The sequence below is a fragment of the Pristiophorus japonicus genome, chromosome 22 (genome assembly GCF_044704955.1).
Source record: "Pristiophorus japonicus isolate sPriJap1 chromosome 22, sPriJap1.hap1, whole genome shotgun sequence".
Classification (NCBI taxonomy): Eukaryota; Metazoa; Chordata; class Chondrichthyes; family Pristiophoridae; genus Pristiophorus; species Pristiophorus japonicus.
The window spans coordinates 23,575,590-23,591,006 of NC_091998.1; the positions used below are offsets into that span (position 1 = coordinate 23,575,590).

General features: G+C 44.5%; 1 protein-coding gene across 1 annotated transcript in view; it reads left to right on the plus strand.

Moving 5' to 3' along the window:
* Window positions 1-15,417, plus strand: part of ptpn20 (protein tyrosine phosphatase non-receptor type 20) — a 473,076-nt gene that overhangs the window by 399,363 nt on the left and 58,296 nt on the right. The window contains exon 41 of the mRNA XM_070865389.1: window positions 606-771. Coding sequence (XP_070721490.1) covers window positions 606-771 — 166 coding nt within the window. The remainder of the gene's footprint in view (window positions 1-605; window positions 772-15,417) is intronic.

A 15,417-nucleotide genomic window follows, 5' to 3' on the forward strand; every position in this document is an offset into this window, starting at 1 on the left:
CGCCGGTGGTGGAGGGAGTGAATGTTTAAGGTGGTGGATGGAATGCCGATCAAGCGGGCTGCTTTGTCCTGGGAATTCGCTCAGTGTCTTGGCCAACAGCCATTCCCCCAACAAACACCACCATGAAACAGATGATCTGGACATTCACTGCTGTTCGTGGGACCTTGCTATGTGCAAATTGGCAGCCACATCAGCCTACAGAAACAGAGACTATGCATGAAAAGTAATTAATTGGCTATGAACCACTGAGGGATCCTGAGGCTGTGAAAGACACTAGATTAATGCAAATTCTGTAAAACTATTATCGAAAGCTTCCATCTCAATCTGACACTGGGAGGCGGGGGTGGTGTACCTCGGAGAAGATTTTGTTTTGCCGGAAATATGATTTGGGAGAGTACTGAAATCGGGCAGAAACAGCCTGCATAATATAACTAATGAATAATTAAGCAGAAGCCAATTACAAAGAATAACACAGATCTAAGAAGGAACTACAATAAAAAAAATTGTCCAATGGTTCAAAGCAGACAACAAACTTGACGTGCAGGCTAGACTGAAGACATTTTCATTGCAACGGTGATTAAAAAATTGCAATGTTTTTTTCTCAGGTAAATGGGGAGTGTGTGCCTGGTCTGACCCACAGCGAGGCTGTTGAGATTCTGCGCAGAGTGCAAGGTTCTGTGAGCTTGACTGTCAGCAGAAAGCTGCCCGTGCACATGGAGAACAATCTGTCTGAAATGAAATCTTTCTGCAAAAAACAACTACTACTTGCTGGTAAGAAATCAAAATGCCTCAGGATTTTGTCAAATCTCATAACACTAAAATATTGTGAAGTGAATAAGAGAATAACAGAACAACCGGTGTTATACCGAAAGAAAGAAAGATTTGCATTTATATAGCGCCTTTCACAAGCACCAGACGCCTCAAAGCACCTTTGCAGCCAATGAAGTACTTTTGGAGTGTAGTCACTGTTACAGCTAGAAAACGCGGCAGCCAATTTGCGCACAGCAAACTCCCATAAACAGCAATGTGAAAATGACCAGATAATCTTTTTTTTTGTTATGCTGATTGAGGGATAAATATTGTCCAAAGGACACTGAGGAGAACTCCCCTGCTCTTCTTCATAATAGCGCCACGGGATCTTTTACGTCCACCTGAGAGAGCAGACGGGGGTTCAGTGTAATGTCTCATCCGAAAGACGGCACCTCCGACAGTGCAGCACTCACTCAGCACTGCAGTAAATAACATTTAAGAGGAGAATGACTTGTTTGTTTAAAATACCCCATTATTAACAAAAATTACAAAGATATTCTTACCAGCCAAATACACTCCATACTTTGCCCAATAGCGTTTTTTCTAGAGGTGGCTTCTGATTGGCTCACAGCTTAGTCCAAAGTTGCAACTACCATTACAATGAATGGAAGTGCTCTGGGAAGTGACCGTCAGACGTGTCATCAAAACATCTCTGGAGGAGATCTGAAATGGTGGTGGGCGGGGGGGAATCCACTAAGGCAACAAATCGCCCAATTCTAAGGCATTGCTCATTCATTACATTTTTCATCGAGCTCAGTTGCTGCTAACCAGCACTCAGTAATATTTGAATCCTGACAGAGTTCACTCAATCTTTCCATCCTTTCAGTGTGCATAACATAGGTGTAATGTACACACCTGTGAGTATGCTCACAGGTTTGTAGAGCTGTTGCCCTGATCTTTGGGCACCCTGTGCGGAGGGGAGTGGGCAGGTCGGAAGGCCTCCTCGTGGGACTGCTCCTGGGCACGGCCAAAGTGGCCATCAGCCGGTCCAGGCAGCGGGCGGTCGAGAGGGTCGTTCAGCCCGACTGCTTGCCTCTCTTCCACAGCGACGTTCGCACCAGGGTATCCCTGGAGATGGAGCACGCAGTCTCCACCAGCACACTAGAGACCTTCCGTGAGAGGTGAGCATCGGGGGGACTGCAGTGCATCATCACCCCTGACAACCACATTTTTATTTGATTTGTTAGATTTTCTAGTTGTTGTGCCCCTTTAACACGGCGGGGGGAGGGGGGCACTTGGTTAATTGTATGATTTAAAATAGTTGCAGAGCTGTTGCATTGTGAGTGGTTTAGCCATGTTCACAAGACTCAATAAAACCCCAGCCAGTTGGGTCTAGGTCATCTACGTTGAGTTGTGAGCCTAGTGGATTGTTAAACCTTTGTTAATAAATCAACTAGTTCTCAAGAGCAATGTGTTGCTATGAATTCTTAAGGAAAGAACCCATGAAGCAAATACAGTACAATAGGTAATGAAAGATTAATGAAAACAAACGTAGGTCCGTTGCAGTCAGATTCAGGTGAATTTATAATGGGGAACAAGGAAATGGACCAGTTAAACAAATACTTTGGTTCTGTCTTCACGAAGGAAGACACAAATAACCTTCCAGAAATACTAGGGAACCGAGGGTCTAGTGAGAAGGAGGAACTGAAGGAAATCCTTATTAGGCGGGAAATTGTGTTCGGGAAATTGATGGGATTGAAGGCCGATAAATCCCCGAGGCCTGATAGTCTACATCCCAGAGTATTTAAGGAAATAGCCCTTAATGTAACACCATTTTTTAAGAAAGGAGGGAGAGAGAAAACAGGTAATTATAGACCAGTTAGCCTGACATCAGTAGTGGGGAAAATGTTGGAATCAATTATTAAAGATGAAATAGCAGCACATTTGGAAAGCAGTGACGGGATTGGCCCAAGTCAGCATGGATTTGTGAAAGGAAAATCCTGCTTGACAAATCTTCTAGAATTTTTTGAGGATGTAACTGGTAGAGTGGACAAGGGAGAACCAGTGGATGTGTTGTATTTGGACTTTCAAAAGGCCTTTGACAAGAGATTGATGTGCAAAATTAAAGCACATGATATTGGGGGTAATGTACTGACGTTACCCCCAATAGTAACTGGTTGGCAGACAGGAAGCAGAGAGTCGGGATAAACGGGTCCTTTTCAGAATGGCAGGCAGTGACTAGTGGGGTGCCGCAGAGCTCAGCGCTGGGATCCCAGCTATTTACAATATACATTAATGATTTGAATGAGGGAATTGAGTGTAATATCTCCAAGTTTGCAGATGACACTAAGGTGGGTGGTGGTGTGAGCTGTGAGGAGGACGCTAAAAGGCTGCAGGGTGACTTGGACAGGTTAGGTCAGTGGGCAAACAAGTTGCAGATGCAGTATAATGTGGATAAATATAAGGTTATCCACTTTGGTGGCAGAAACACGAAGGCAGAATATTATCTGAATGGCGGCAGATTATGAAAACGGGAGGTGCAACGAGACCTGGTTGTGTGATGGTTCATCAGTCATTGAAAGTTGGCATGCAGATACAGCAGGCGATGAAGAAGGCAAATGGTATGTTGGCCTTCATAGCTAGGGGATTTGAGTATAGGAGCAGGGAGGTCTTACTGCAGTTGTGCAGGGCCTTGGTGAGGCCTCACCTGGAATATCATGTTCAGTTTTGGTCTCCTAATCTGAGGAAGGACGTTCTTGCTATTGAGGGAGTGCAGCGAAGGTTCACCAGACTGATTCCAGGGATGGCTGGACTGACATATGAGGAGAAACTGAATCAACTGGGCCTTTATTCACTGGAGTTTAGAAGGATGAGAGGGGATCTCATAGAAACGTATAAGATTCTGACGGGACTGGACAGGTTAGATGCGGGAAGAATGTTTCCGATGTTGGGGAAGTCCAGAACCAGGGGATATAGTCTTAGGATAAGGTGTAGGCCATTTAGGACTGAGATGAGGAGCAACTTCTTCACTCAGAGTTGTTAACCTGTGGAATTTCCTGCCGCAGAGAGTTGTTGATGCCAGTTCATTGGATATATTCAAGAGGGAGCTAGATATGGCCCTTACGGCTAAAGAGATCAAGGGATATGGACAGAAAGCTGGAAAGGGGTACTGAGGGCATGATCAGCCATGATCTTATTGAATGGCGGTGCAGGCTCGAAGGGCCTAGTGGCCTACTCCTGCACCTATTTTCTATGTTTCTATGTTTCTATGTATGTTGGCCTTCATAGCTAGGGGATTTGAGTACAGGAGCAGGGAGGTCTTACTGCAGTTGTACAGGGCCTTAGTCAGGTCTCACCTGGAATATTGTGTTCAGTTTCTGTCTCCTAATCTGAGGAAGGACGTTCTTGCTATTGAGGGAGTGCAGCGAAGGTTCACCAGACTGATTCCCGGGATAGCAGGACTGACCTACGAGAAGAGACTGGATCGACTGGACTTGTATTGACTGGAGTTTAGAAGAATGAGAGGGGATCTCATAGAAACATATAAAATTCTGACGGGACTGGACAGGTTAGATGCAGGAAGAATGTTCCGATGCTGGGGAAGTCCAGAACCAGGGGACATAGTCTAAGGATAAGGGGTAAGCCATTTAGGACTCAGATGAGGAGAAACTTCTTCACTCAGAGAGTTGTTAACCTGTGGAATTCCCTACTGCAGAGAGTTGTTGATGCCAGTTGATTGGATATATTCAAGAGGGAGTTAGATATGGCCCTTACGGCTAAAGGGATCAAGGGGTATGGAGAGAAAGCAGGAAAGGAGTACTGAGGTGAATGATCAGCCATGAACTCATTGAATGGCGGTGCAGGCTCGAAGGGCCGAATGGCCTACTCCTGCACCTATTTTCTATGTTTCTATGCTTATAATGCATTTCAGGAGGTGGGAGAGCAGGAACAGGGTGGACAAACTGTCAAAAGTACTGTCTATGTGCACTTGGCTGAAAGTAATAGAATTAACCAGCAACAGCTCATGCTACATCTAGTGGTGAGAAGATGGTCTCTTTGTTTCCCCTCCCTGTATTTCTTGCTGTCTCTCTTTGTTTATTTCTCTGCTTTCTCCCTCTGCGGACCCTGCTGCCGCTGTGAGTGACTCCGGTCACAGTATGCTTTGACCTCCTGAGAGTGCCACCTAAACTTGCGGCCTGACTCATTCCCAGCAGCAGCAGGATGTGGGTCAGCTCAGAGTGGGGGCAGGGTCAGGTCTGTACCGAACACCGACAGGCGGACTGGGCCCACAAAAGGCTGATGTCTGCTTAAAATGCGGAAGCTGTGCATGCACTTAATCACTGAAATAATTGATTAATAAGTAGAGGTCAACAAGTCAGCAAATATAAAATCAATGTCAAGATTTAACAAACCAACATTGAAATTCACTGCTCAGTATGCCTTCATGAAGAGAATAATTATTTATATAGACTGTTATATCTAAAAATGTAAGGACTTTCTACATGTAAAAGCATTTAAATCACAATTGACTAAATGCACTCCTCAAGATGAATGACAATGAATGAGAAATCCCACATCAGCTTTTAATCAATCCAAGAATGTCAAACACAAATTTGGGGACAAATTTTAACCCCACTCGCTCAGCAGAAACCTGGCGGGTGGGCTGTTAAAATCACCCCGGCTCTTATCTGTCCGAAAGCCGCCATGATCGCAACCTGTGCAATTTTAACCTGCTCTCCTGAGCAGGCAGCAAGGACAGGTGCCCGGAGCCAACAGGGTCCTTCCTTACATATGCATGGAGCGGCCCGATGACATCATTGAAACCCGACTGTGATTTTAACTCGAGCCTGAGCGGGGAATCCACGTGGAGTTAAAATCGGGGCCGAATGTGAAGAACTGAGCTTCTTCTTTATCCATATCCGTTTTTTCACGACTGTTACTATTAATTTCTGGTATTTGACAGTAATTCAATAATTTTTATATGGAAAACTTCGATTCTATGAATAACTGATTTACTGTATAAAAGTGCATCACTGCACCACTTGTAAATGGTGCATACGAAGGACATACTCACAATGGAAAGCCACGCTGTATAAAGAAAGTTACAAATGGTACAGAGAGGCAGAGAAACAGCAGAGAGAGGAAGGGACAGGGCAAATAGGAGCCGTGTGGAAAGCGGCAGAGAGAAACCACAGAGAAAGAGGGACACAGAAATTGCAGAAAGAGATAAGGAGCAATAATGGAAAGAGAAATAAAAGGAGCTATGTTAAAAGAAAGACTTGCATTTCTATAGCACCTTTTACAACCACTGGGCGTCTCAAAGCACTTTACAGCCAATGAAATACTTTTAGACTGTAGTCACTGTTGTAATGTAGGAAACGCGGCAGCCGATTTGCGCACAGCAAGCTCCCAAAAACAGCAATGTGATAATGACCAGATAATCTGTTTTTTTTGTTATGTTGATTGAGGGATAAATATTGGCCAGGACACCGGGGTTAACACCCCTGCTCTTCTTCAAAATAGTGCCATGGAATCTGTTACGTCCACCTGAGAGGGCAGACGGGGCCTCGGTTTAACATCTCATCCAAAAAGTGGCACCTCCGACAGTACAACGCTCCCTCAGCATTGCACTAGAGTGTCAACCTACAGTGATCCCTAGTGTGAGAATTGAACCCACAACCTTTTGACTGAGCCACAGTTGACACTGATTGGGAAGACTAATAAACACTTGAACCAGTTTACCAGCGAGGGTGATGGAACGTGAAAATTGCTTCATAAAGGGACTGAACAAGTTCCATCAGCAAACCTGATTCAGGTTATTAGATTCATGAATATATTGCGGGACTCGAGTTAAAGGTTGGATGGGTGGTAGGATGGACCAATAGTCTCCTCCTGTCTGAAAATTGTTACTGTGAGAGAGGCAGAGAGGCATCATAGAGAAGGGCAACGAGAAACAGCAGAGCAAGAGAGAAAGAGAAGATGTGTGAGGAGAGAGAGAGACCAAAGGTCAAGAGAAACAGAAGCAAACAGCAACTAACATGGCACAACACATCTTACTGTCTTATAATCTTAGCTCAATATACCTCTTCTTTTGTTGTGTTTGTAGTCATGGCGATACAGGGAAGCCAACCCAAATAAAGCTTAAAAGTTATGAATTAAAAGAAAAGTTAAGTTCCTTGGGCTGCATCAGACCTTGGGGTGCAGTTTTTTTGTAACTGTAATGTATTTACTTCATGGGTTCTTTGCTGAAAAATTCATAGCAACACATTGCTATTGAGAATTAGTTGGGTTATTAACAAAGGTTTAACAATCACACTACACATTACCAGTTCATGATACTTAAGGGGTTGACAGTGGATGGGCAATGGCAGACATTTAGAGACCGCATGGATGAACTACAACAATTGTACATCCCTGTCTGGCGTAAAAATAAAAAAGGGTAGGTGGCTCAACCGTGGCTATCAAGGGAAATCAGGGATAGTATTAAAGCCAAGGAAGTGGCATACAAATTGGTCAGAAATAGCAGCGAACCCGGGGACTGGGAGAAATTTAGAACTCAGCAGAGGAAGACAAAGGATTTGATTAGAGCAGGGAAAATAGTGTACGAGAGGAAGCTGGCAAGGAACATTAAGACGGACTGCAAAAGCTTCCATAGATATGTAAAGAGAAAAAGGTTAGTAAAGACAAACGTAGGTCCCCTGCAGTCAGAATCAGGGGAAGTCATAACGGGAAACAAAGAAATGGCAGACCAATTGAACAAGTACTTTGGTTCGGTATTCACTAAGGAGGACACAAATAACCTTCCGGATACAAAAGGGGTCAGAGGGTCGAGTAAGAAGGAGGAACTGAGGGAAATCCTTATTAGTCGGGAAATTGTGTTGGGGAAATTGATGGGATTGAAGGCCAATAAATCCCCAGGGCTTGATGGACTGCATCCCAGAGTACTTAAGGAGGTGGCCTTGGAAATAGCGGATGCATTGACAGTCATTTTCCAACATTCCATAGACTCTGGATCAGCTCCTATGGAGTGGAGGGTAGCCAATGTAACCCCACTTTTTAAGAAAGAAGGGAGAGAGAAAACAGGGAATTATAGACCGGTCAGGCTGACATCGGTAGTGAGTAAAATGATGGAATCAATTATTAAGGATGTCATAGCAGCGCATTTGGAAAGAGGTGACATGATAGGTCCAAGTCAGCATGGATTTGTGAAAGGGAAATCATGCTTGACAAATCTTCTGAATTTTTTGAGGATATTTCCAGTAAAGAAGGGAGAACCAGTTAATGTGGTGTATTTGGACTTTCAGAAGGCTTTCGACAAGGTGACACAAAGATTAGTGGGAAAGCGGGTTGTGTAGAGGACACAGAGAGGCTGCAAAGAGATTTAGATAGGTTAAGCGAATGGGCTAAGGTTTGGCAGATGGAATACAATGTCGGAAAATGTGAGGTCATCCACCTTGGAAAAAAACACAGTAAAAGGGAATATTATTTGAATGGGGAGAAATTACAACATGCTGCGGTGCAGAGAAACCTGGGGGTCCTTGTGCATGAATCCCAAAAAGTTAGTTTGCAGTTGCAGCAGGTAATCAGGAAGGTGAAGGGAATGTTGGCCTTCATTGCAAAAAGGATGGAGTACAAAAGCAGGGAGGTCCTGCTGCAACTGTACAGGGTATTGGTGAGGCCGCACCTGGAGTACTGCGTGCAGTTGTGGTCACCTTACTTAAGGAAGGATATACTAGCTTTGGAGGGGATACAGAGACGATTCTCTAGGCTGATTCCGGAGCTGAGGGGGTTACCTTATGATGATAGATTGAGTAGACTGGGTCTTTACTCATTGGAGTTCAGAAGGATGAGGGGTAATCTTATAGAAACATTTAAAATAATGAAAGGGATAGACAAGATAGAGGCAGAGAGGTTGTTTCTACTGGTCAGGGAGAATAGAACTAGGGGGCACAGCCTCAAAATACGGGGGAGACAATTAAAAACCGAGTTGAGAAGGAATTTCTTCTCCCAGAGGGTTGTGAATCTGTGGAATTCTCTGCCCAAGGAAACAGTTGAGGCTAGCTCATTGAATGTATTCAAATCACAGATAGATAGATTTTTAACCAATAAGGGAATTAAGGGTTATGAGGAGCGGGCAGGTAAGTGGAGCTGAGTCCACGGCCAGATCAGCCATGATCTTGTTGAGTGGCGGAGCAGGCTCGAGGGGCTAGATGGCCTACTCCTGTTCCTAATTCTTATGTTCTTATGTTCTTATGTCCCACACAAGAGATTAATGTGCAAAGTTAAAGCACATGGGATTGGGGGTAGTGTGCTGACGTGGATTGAGAACTGGATGGCAGACAGGAAGCAAAGAGTAGGAGTAAATGGGTAATTTTCAGAATGGCAGGCAGTGACTAGTGGAGTACCGCAAGGGCCCCAGCTGTTTACATTGTACATTAATGATTTAGATGAGGGGATTAAATGTAGTATCTCCAAATTTGCGGATGACACTAAGTTGGGTGGCAGTGTGAGCTGCGAGGAGGATGCTATGAGGCTGCAGAGTGACTTGGATAGGTTAGGTGAGTGGGCAAATGCATGGCAGATGAAGTATAATGTGGATAAATGTGAGGTTGTCCACTTTGGTGGTAAAAGCAGAGAGATAGACTATTATCTGAATGGTGAAAGATTAGGAAAAGGGGAGGTGCATTGAGACCTGGGCGTCATGGTACATCAGTCATTGAAGGTTGGCATGCAGGTACAGCAGGCGGTTAAGAAAGCAAATGGCATGTTGGCCTTCATAGCGAGGGGATTTGAGTACATGGGCAGGGAGATGTTACTACAGTTGTACAGGGCCTTGGTTAGGCCACACCTGTATTGTGTACAGTTTTGGTCTCCTAACTTGAGGAAGGACATTCTTGCTATTGAGGGAGTGCACGAAGATTCACCAGACTGATTCCCGGGATGGCGGGACTGACATATCAAGAAAGATTGGATCACCTGGGCTTGTATTCACTGGAGCTCAGAAGAATGAGAGGGGATCTCATAGAAACATTTAAATTCTGACGGGTTTAGACAGGTTAGATGCAGGAAGAATGTTCCCAATGTTGGGGAAGTCCAGAACCAGGGGTCACAGTCTAAGGATAAGAGGTAAGCCATTTAGGACCTAGATGAGGAGAAACTTCTTCACCCAGAGAGTGGTGAACCTGTGGAATTCTCTACCACAGAAAGTTGTTGAGGCCAATTCACGAAATATATTCAAAAAGGAGTTAGATGTAGTCCTTACTACTAGGGGGATCAAGGGATATGGCGAGAAAGCAGGAATGGTGTACTGAAGTTGCATGTTCAGCCTTGAACTCATTGAATGGCAGTGCAGGCTCGAAGGGCCGAATGGCCTACTCCTGCACCTATTTTCTATGTTTCTATGTTTCTATCCACTGGGCTCACAACTGCATACCTCATCATGGACAACCTGGACCAAACTGACTGCGGTTTTATTGAGTCTTGTGAACAACACGTGACTGGCTAAGCCACCCACAATGCAACAGCTCTACAAACCTGTGCGAATACCCACAGGTGCCTACATCACAGTGACCATCGCCCCTGGGGTCACTGGCCTCCATTGGCTCCTGGTCTGGCAATGATTTTAAAATCATCCTTGTTTTCAAATCCCTCCATGTCCTAACTCTTTCCTACCTCTGTAACCTCCAGAGCTTAAGGCCTTGACAGTTGAAAGCTCGGCCGCCAATAATGGAGCGATTAAAAATCAGAGATGCGCAAGAGGCCAGAATCGGAGGAGCGCAGATATCTTGCGGAGGGTTGTAGGACTGGAGGAGATGACAGAGATCGGGAAGGGCGAGGCCCTGATGGGATTTGACACACAAGGATGAGAATTTTAAAATTGAGGCGTTTTTAAAAAGTCATCCGACAACAGGCCAATGTCCTTTACCTTTTCTGAACCACTCTGCCCAAAAGCCATCTCATTGTCGGGTATCTGATTTGCAATTCAGCCGTCTGCCTTTGGAACTTGAACCTGTAATCGTTTGTGAAATGTTCGCCTCAAGCCAGAGGACATGTTACAAACAGAAATGGGTATGCACTGCTAAAGGGCGACTAGCTGTGAATATAAGTGCTGTACTGTGGTCTCAGCACTCTGTATTTTGACAACACAGTTGCTGAAACGACAGCACTGAAAAGGAACTCTTCCAGCAGTGACATTCCGAGAGATGGCTGTATCCTTCAGAACTGTACAAGTGGCAAAAAATCACTGAAACAAAATAAAGGTAATCTTTTTTATTCTGCACAAAGGAACAGGCTCTCTTTTGCTTACTGATCTACATTGGCCCCCATTTAAGCAACGCCTCGATTTTAAAATTTTGCTCCTTGTTTTCAAATCCCTCCATGTCCTCACCCCTCCTCATCTCTGTAATGTTCTCCAGCCCTATAATCCCCCTAGACCTCTGCACTCCTCCTATTCTGGCCTTTTGAACATCCCCGATTTTAAATGCTCTCCCATTGCCTTCAGCTGCCTGGGCCCTAAGCTCTGGAACTCCCTCCCTAAACCCCTCTGCCTCTCCACTTCACTTTCCTCCTTTAAGATGCTCCTTATAACCTACCTCATCAACCAAGCTTTTGGTCATCTGCCTTAACATCTCCTTTTACGGCTCACTGTCAAATTGTTTTTTTTGATAAAGTCTGTGAGGCGCCTTGAGGCGTTTAATTATGTTAAAGTTGTTGTTACTGATTCTATGGGGGTAATTCTAATCTAATTCATCCTTCAGGAAACTGACTGTCTCGAATGCAATGCTGGTTTTAAACCCCGTCTGGTTTTACATTCCATTGAAGTCAGTTGTGGGTAATACTGGGCGAAGTGTCAAACTGGTATTCCACCCGATCCCGTCAGTTAGGCACATTAGGTTAGAATTCCCATAGAATCGCAGAATCTTGCAGCACAGAAAGGCCATTCGGCCCATTGTGCCTGTGCCAGCTCTTTGAAAAAGCTATTCGTTAGTCGCATTAGTTAAAATTAGTGGAAACTCGCCATGGTGATTAATTTGAACGGGGGCGGGGTGAGTTTTGTGGGTGGGGCCGGCTTCTAATGCATAGTTTTTGTAAACTAGGGCATAGATCGCGGAAGCTCGACTCGCGCTGGACGTAACTTGCGCTTGAAATTCCGTGACCTTTTATGCTGGTTTGGCCGATTTGGGGCGAATTGCGCTAAAAAGACCAGCATAACCTAGCGGAAACTCCAGGCCCTCATCGCTGCCGTGGCCCAGGAAGGGCCTGGAGTTGCCTGTAGTGGAGAAGCTGATATCTGATGTATGTGCCTGTCCAGGAGTGGGCCACCTGTCCCAACTCAGCTGATGACCCGTTCTTCAGGATTGTGAGCCAGTTACAGAGCTATCCACGAGTTCCAGACTGATGCACTTCTGCTGGCAGAGGTGGGATCTTGAAATGTTAATGACTGCAGAATTTTACAGCACAGAATGAGGGCATTTGGCCCATTGCACTTGTGCCGGCTCTTTGAAAGAGCTTTCCATTCTGCTCCACTAACTTTCCCTTTCCCTCTACCTATTTGCTTTTTTGTTTTGAAGTATTTTGGCACCTCTCTTTCAAAAGCTATTTTGAATTCTGCTTCCGCCACTGTTTCTGGTTGGGTATTTTATATCCTAACCGACACCTATGTAAAAATCCCACTGTTTTCTGCCCTCTCATCATCATCATCATCATAGGCAGTCCCTTGGAATCGAGGAAGACTTGCTTCCTCTCTAAAAATGAGTCCTTAGGTGGCTGAACAGTCCAATACGAGAACCACAGTCCCTGTCGCAGGTGGGACAGACAGTCGTTGAAGGAAGGGGTGGGTGGGACTGGTTTGCCGCACGTTCCTTCCGCTACCCGCGCTTGATTTCTGCATGCTCTCGGCGATGAGACTCGAGGTGCTCAGCGCCCCCCCCCTGGATGCACTTCCTTGACTTAGGGCGGTCTTTGGCCAGGGACTCCCAGGTGTCAGTGGGGATGTTGCATTTTATCAGGGAGGCTTACTGGCTCACCGACCGGCAGTGACAGTTTTTCAGATTGACCTTATTAAAATTCATCACCATTGTGAACACCTCAATCAGATCCCATCTCCAGAGCCCCAGTTAGTGTGGCCTCAAAAATCTGGGGAAAAAAAATCTTAATATCTTAAATAGTAACATGATAGATATTTAAGTTTGCAGTTGGTATTGCCACTTTTGTGTCAATGTGAAGTAGTTTCAGGTGTACATCTATGCAGAGGATGCAGTGTAACTCAAGAAGTGAATCCGAATTTGCCGACTGAGCCAAATGATGTGCCATCTCCTCTAGGAGGCCTCTACCTGGGTTAGCTGGGCTATAACTTCAATCTAAAAACCCTGGACCTCTTGGGCACTGACTAAATTTAGTATTGGGTCTTTCTGAGAGCCTGAGAAAGCAGATGGTCCCACTCATGGTTCAGACAAAATGTCATTGACCTGAAACGTTAACTATGTTTCTCTCTCCGCAGATGCTGCCTGACCCGCTGAGTATTCTCAGCATTTTCTGTTTCTTTTCAGATTTTCAGCTTCCGCGTTTGGACCCACTCACACTCCTGTAACAGCAGAAAGTAGCCTTTGGGGCAATGTAGCTTTCTGCCTGTAATGTGACTAGGCAGAGAATGAGCTTCAGTCTGTAGCATAACTCCAATCTCTCTGTGATATATCCTCTATGACATCACAAGATGGCTCTACGGGAGCTTGTCAGGTGACCTAGTCACCTGATGCTTTTATTGTAACATTAGCAGTTGCATTACCACCATAATCCACTAAGTGGAGCCATAGTCCACTAGGGAGAGCTCTATATTGCACTTCTCCCTCCTTAATGAAGAAGTAAACGTAACAAATAATCATCATACATGACTTGCATGGTTATACAAAACAAAAGATGTGGACTTATTTTGCCATATTTACAAATCAAACTTAACCACTGGTTTTTTGTTTTGAAGAAGATACCTGCGCTCCCGAACAGAACCTTCCAAACTTGATGTCGAACTTAGACTCATTCCAGGTTGAGCCTGAGGAGAGTTTTCCTCCAAGGGTAACTAACCCTTGATCGAAATTTGAATTCTCTAGAGCTTTGGACTGTTTGCCTGCCTGACTCGGACTCGGACTTAAATTCTGACTTTCGCTTGAGGCTCGTTTCGAGAACATCTCATGTAGAATTTGCTTCTGGTACTCAACTTGTAACAAGGCTATCTGATGAGTCAGAAATAATCGAATCATTCCAACTTTCAACTCCACCCACATCTGTAGGTAAAATATGATCAATGTGAACAAACCTAACCTGTCCATGATCAAACATCTTGCCCAAATATGTGCGAGGACCTCATATCTTCACTACTCTGCCTGGTAACCACTTTAACCATTTATGATGATGTTTCTTCACTCTAACCTTCTGATTCAATTTCACAATTTCTCTCTCTTGCTCTACCTCTATCGTGATTCTCTTTCTGTCTTAATTGTTTCCCGTCTACTGACTTTGCCAAGTTTGGCTTTAACAACGAGAATCTGGTTCGTGGCTGTCATTTGAGGACCAACTCTGCTGGTGTTCTACAAGCAGTTGTATGAGGAATATTATGATAAGTAATTAGAGAATTAGCCAATTGGTGGTCCAACGACAACTGCCATTTCTTTGGATTTGGATACAGCATTTGCTTGATGAGGGCACGTTTTGCAATTTGTACTGTGCGCTCTGCTGCACCATTTGATGCAGGGTGGAAGTTTGGTATGTTTCACCCCATTTTTGCTCATGAACTATGCAAATTCTTCTGTACAAAATTGTGGCCCATTATCAGATACAATCTCTTCTGGGCCATATGAAGAAAATAATCTTCTCAAATTGTCTAGTGTTTTACTTATTATTTCCACATCAGAAACACCTCAACCCACTTTGAATGGCTATCAATCACAATGAGCAATTGCTGTCCTTCTAGCTCAGCAAAATCTATATGTAACCTTTCCCACACCCTGGGAGGCCATATCCATGGCTATAATGGTACTGATGGTGGTTTCTTAATTACCGGTTGACATGTTGTACATTGACTAACAATCACTCTATACCTTTATCTAGACCTGGCCACCATAAGTAACTGCGTGCAAAACTCTTGGTCAAGCACATTCCCAGGTGCTGGTCATGAAGATCTCCTAATAATTTGGACGTGAATTTATTTGGGATCACTACTTTTGCACTTCATTTGATACAATCTTTATCCACAGACAACTCATTCTTGCGAACAAAGTATGGATGAATATCTTTCTCGGATACCTGGTTTGGCCAGCTATTTGCTATGTAATCATACACCTTTGACATAACTGGGTCACGTTTGGTTGCTCTACCAATCTCTTCAGCTGTGACTGGCAATTCATCAATGTATGAAAAATAGAACACTTCTTCCCTATTGGGTATAACTTGTGATGGGGATGGCAACCTGGACATAGCATCAGCAATATTGTGATTAGCTGATCGTCTGCACTCAATGTCATATGTATATGCTGACAAAATCAAAGTCCATCTCTGCATTCGAGCTGCAGCTAATGTTGAAACTGGAGATTTTTGATGGAGGATTGCTGTCAGGGGCTTATGGTCCATAACGATGGTAAACTTATGGCCATAAAGTATTTGTGGAACTTCTTGGCC